General features: G+C 34.9%; 1 protein-coding gene across 1 annotated transcript; it reads right to left on the reverse strand.

Moving 5' to 3' along the window:
- Nucleotides 1-283: 283 nt before the first annotated feature.
- LOC142631917 (putative inactive poly [ADP-ribose] polymerase SRO5) lies at nucleotides 284-4,143 on the reverse strand. The gene is made up of 5 exons (XM_075806273.1): nucleotides 2,921-4,143; nucleotides 2,459-2,700; nucleotides 2,205-2,341; nucleotides 2,028-2,123; nucleotides 284-676 (listed from the first exon to the last, which is right to left on the reverse strand). The coding sequence occupies exons 1-5, from the start codon at nucleotides 3,529-3,531 to the stop codon at nucleotides 647-649; spliced, it is 1,116 nt and encodes a 371-aa protein (XP_075662388.1). The 5' UTR covers nucleotides 3,532-4,143; the 3' UTR covers nucleotides 284-646.
- Nucleotides 4,144-4,620: the final 477 nt, after the last annotated feature.

A 4,620-nucleotide genomic window follows, 5' to 3' on the forward strand; every position in this document is an offset into this window, starting at 1 on the left:
TTTTTCGTCTACACGTATTTTCAAAAAATATAAACAACATTTTTCTTACCAAACGGGGCCCTAGAATTTCAGGATTGCTACCAAAAATATTAGAACCTCAGTCCCCTCGTGTAGTGTGGGCCAAGAGCAAACCCATTGCGGCATAGAATTAATGATCTAATTATGACACTGGCAATTGGCAATGATAAACACAAATGCTCACAGAACCTAACCCCTTTAAAAGACGAAGATTTTGAGCTGTAAAGAAGTTTAATTTCCCAATTAGTCCAACCAGAAAAACTCGTTGAGATCAAAAACAGCTCACAATATCATTTCCATTGATAAAGCAACCATGTGATTACAACAGAAAAAAGGAGTCCATTAGGTAAAACATTAATAGCTAAGATTATAGTATCACTATACACCAAAAAACAATGAGCAAATTCCACTTATCCCCTCTGGCATCTCTGCTATAGCTAGCTTCCTCACCATCCATTTCCACAAACGGAACATGTCAACATAATTTGCATTCTCATTCATTCTGATTCTTGACAGCAACTCACAACTGCCCCAATTTTCCTCCACACAAAATTGATTCTTCTGTACTGCCTGTGCTCTGATTATGATATTTATTACTCCCGTCCACGATTCACTTCAAGCCAAATACCTATTTAAGGCCTGTCCGAGCCTTAAGTTGCTGGAAAAACAAAACATTCAATTCAAATTCCGTTAATAGAGTTTTTTCTAATACAAATTTTGTGGATATGTAAAGGCAAATAATTGAATGTAAACCAAATTGAGAAGTCAAAAAATGAAAAAAAAAAAAAAAAGTATATACGAGTCAGAAAAATAACCATTTTGTTGGGTTCTAAATTAACGAGGGTTATGTTATTCATGTCTGAGTGGTGTGATTGGTTAAAAAGTGAAGTTCTATATTGAATACTAATAAAAATAATGAGTTATTAATATAATATAGCTAAGCTCATACCTAAAGGCTTAAATCTTTTGGGTACAGTGGTATTTTTATATGTTATATTAACTACTTGATTAGAGGCGGCGAGCTCTCTGTGGATTTTGATAAGTCATAAACAATAACTATGACAGGAAGGGCATCTACTGATGTAGTAACACAAGAGGTCATTTTTTGCTACAGAAGGAAGTAAGCATAAGCTACATGACTTCACCTAGAAGGAGGGCATAGTGGAACAATAAAGCACAGATGATACAAGAATCAAGTGGAGAAAAAGATTATCCTTATCCTCCCCACCTTCTTTTTGGTCCAATCAGATTCAAATTTTAATATCAAGACACCACCTCCTCTTTATTCGAGCGAATTCTCTACAATTCGATGCAACTAGAACACTCTTTTCACCAAAGTGATTCCTGCAGCATTAAGTAGATTCTTCTAGAAAGACTAATATTCCATTTCACAACTAGTTTGTTCTAGATAGCCATCTACCATCAACATATATGATACAAAAGTGAATTCCCTGCGGCTATAAAGTTCATATATTCTAGAAAATGCACAATTGATGCGATAAATGTATTTGAAGAGAATATTTTGGATTTCAATAAGTTGTTTAAGAACAGATTTTTCTTTTAATAGAATTTATGGATGAATCTGAATTTTATTGTGGATTTGAAATGAGCACGTGTAAGATGTCATTTCAAATCTGTTGTATGAGCAAAATTTTCAAGAATCATATCATGATATCGTGTTAAATATATATCAAGCAAGTTATTCCCATAATTATTGTTCAAATTCCTTGATTCTAATTAAATCCGTAAATCAAAAGGCAACCATTCTTTTCTTTGGAATCTTGTAAAGACTTTATACTTGTATAACAAAAACAACAATTTTACGTAATCCGTAAACTCTATTAACAGGTCAATACGTTTAAAATAACATTGTTCATTGGACAATTTAAAAAAAAAAAAAAAAAAAGGAACTACATAATCAATTTTCTCGACATTATTGCCAGAAAAAATCCCAGATTTTACACTTAGATAATAACATGAGTACACCTATTTGATCACAGAAACAGTACCTTGGTTCTGAATGACTTGATTGTTGCAATCAACAGCCTATCTCCTGCTAGATGTCTTAATCGTTGTATCAGTTCATTTCTTGAAAGCTTCCTCTCCTGCCGATCCAACTAAATGATGAGAAAAAGGCAGTGCCAAGGGACAATGCTAAAAGAAAAAGGCAGTGCCAAAGTACTTACTTTGTGAGCTTCATGATGTTTGCGGATCAAGGAAACAGATTGTGGAGGTAAGAACTTTGAGAGTTCTGAAATTAGAACTGGAAATGGCATCCAAGGTGAAGTTGGTTCACATGGCTGCTTTTTAGTTCTTACAAATCCTACACAAATTACACACACACAAACATAAATTAGTAAAAACACCAGCATCAATGACAGTAACAAAATCAGATTCAAAACAAACCCCACAACAACAAAAATTAAGTCAAATTGCTCACCTGCCAAGCTAGGTGGAGCTCTGAAACTCACAACGTACTCAGGCAAGGTATGAGTGTTCAAGTGGGTACTCCAAACAATATACTTTGTAGGGGTCTGAAGATTGTCCATTCCAGAATCAAATTCTTCAGAACTAGGCTGACACTGCTCAGAACCAATCGGCACAACCTCTGATTTCCCCATTATAACTCGAGTCAACAAAAGATGTCTTAGACCATCCTTATCAACTGGCGAATTGCATGCACTATATACAACAATTACAAATTCATCAACAAAACCACAACAATCAAATAACAAATATACTATATAATTCATCAACAAAAATTCTTAATAACATACTAAATTATAGACCTATTGAATGCGCCGGTAACTTACTAAATTATCAACCTTGTAACTTACTAAATTATCGACCTGCACGTGTAACTTAATGAAAAAAAAAAAACTTATATTAGAGAGTAAGTTACCTTTCTAAAGGAGAAGAATCCGGAGTAAGATAAACACCAGAGCCATACAATCCATTGTTTTGAGACATCTCATGAAGACCAAAACCATAGGAAACAATCTTTGTTATGTCATCCTTAGAAGAACCAAACCAACTGTATTTGATGTTGGCATTGCCACCACATTTGTTCTCAACCGCCTTAGCGTAAATCTGAAACGAATTCAACCTCGCTTGTTCCTTGACGCCCAAGTAAACGTGCCTGTGAATGCTCACCACGCTTGCTTGCACTCCAAGCCTCTCAAAACTCGACATGAATTTTCTCTTGATGATGTCGTAAACCTTTTCGCCTTCGACAAGCTTAACCAATCCCAAACCTTCGTCGAACAGTTGAAACTGCTCGTAACTGGCGCTGGACACGGCGCTCTCGCTGTCGGAAACCGACGGTTCTTCATCGGAGAGGCTCTCGGAGAGTGAATCCTCGCTACCCATGTCGCCGGATTTTAGTTTTTCAGACGAGGCTGAAGTGTACGAGGATGATGAAGTCTCCGCAAACCCATGTGGAGAATCACGTGTGTTTGAAACTTCACCGGTTGAATGTGACAAACTTTGATTAACAACGTTGCTATATTCCATATTAGAAAGACAAAGAAAGAAACTGTAACTTTGTTAAGGAAACAATAAAAAACAAAGGCTAAGAGTGATTTTTGCAAACTAGACCAAATCCTAAAGAGAAAAGAGGTTAAAGATTTGAGGTTGTTCTTTTTTCCATGCAGGAACGTGTATATTTGTACGGAGTGTACGGACTTAGAGTCGAAAAAGAAATAGTAGATGAATAAGAAATAGAGAATCCAAAGAACAGTATTGGCTAAAAAGAAAAATGCTTTGGAACAAAAAAAGAAAAAAGAAAAAAAAGATGAAGATATTGATGTACTTATATATTGGAAACAAAATCAAAAGAAGAACCCATATGACTAAGAATATGTACCAATTAAACACAACGCAAAGTAAGGTTTTGCTAATATTAAAGCAAATCCAAAATTGGAGAGAATTGGGTGTTATGCTATATTCAATGAAGTATGGAATTGGACAATGGGTTTTGTAGATTGAGGAAGAGCGTGTGGTTTGTGTGTGTGTAGGTAGGATTAATTGTAGGAATAGGAGACTTGGTGAAGAAGTATGTATGTATGTACGTGCTGTTGTGCTTTCAAATATGTGTGTTGTGTTGTGAGAGTTTGATATTTGAATGAGGAAGAGAAACGAAATGGGTTTTTTATTTTGTGTTTACTTGGAGAGAGAGAAAGAAATATCAAAAGCTATGGACGGTTATAGAGAGAGAGAGAGAGAGTGACACAAAAAAACGGAACCGCTATGGGTTAATTTATGGGCGGTGAAGAGCGGCGCTTATTGTTTTTGTTTTTTTTGTTTTCAAAAGTTGAAGAGAGAGAGAGAAAGAGCCAATTGATTTTGTAATTCAATTCTTGGAGAGGACTCTAGACTCTTTTTTACTATTTTTAGAGTCTTACAGCCGGACGTAGTTTATTTTTGTTTTTTGAACGAGTGAAATTACTGTCACACCCTTTAGATATTTTTTAAAAAAGATTATTTTTTAAATTCTGAGTATTAATTAATTGATTAATAAATAAATAAATACTAGAGGATAAGTCTTGTAAGGATAATAAGGGAATTAAAGCTTCTGGGGTGGCTATATTTAAATTTTGAGTA

The sequence above is a fragment of the Castanea sativa genome, chromosome 4 (assembly GCF_040712315.1).
Source record: "Castanea sativa cultivar Marrone di Chiusa Pesio chromosome 4, ASM4071231v1".
NCBI lineage: Eukaryota > Viridiplantae > Streptophyta > Magnoliopsida > Fagales > Fagaceae > Castanea > Castanea sativa.

What these genes read in the sequence shown, in the direction of transcription:
- LOC142631917 (XM_075806273.1), bottom strand. Translation starts at nt 3,531, where the DNA reads ATGGAATATAGCAACGTTGTTAATCAAAGTTTGTCACATTCAACCGGT. An exon ending in AACATCATGAAGCTCACAAA is followed by an intron (nt 2,124 to 2,204) that starts GTAAGTACTTTG and finishes TTGGATCGGCAG; the next exon opens with GAGAGGAAGCTTTCAAGAAA. An exon ending in TCAAGTCATTCAGAACCAAG is followed by an intron (nt 677 to 2,027) that starts GTACTGTTTCTG and finishes TTGTTTTTCCAG; the next exon opens with CAACTTAAGGCTCGGACAGG.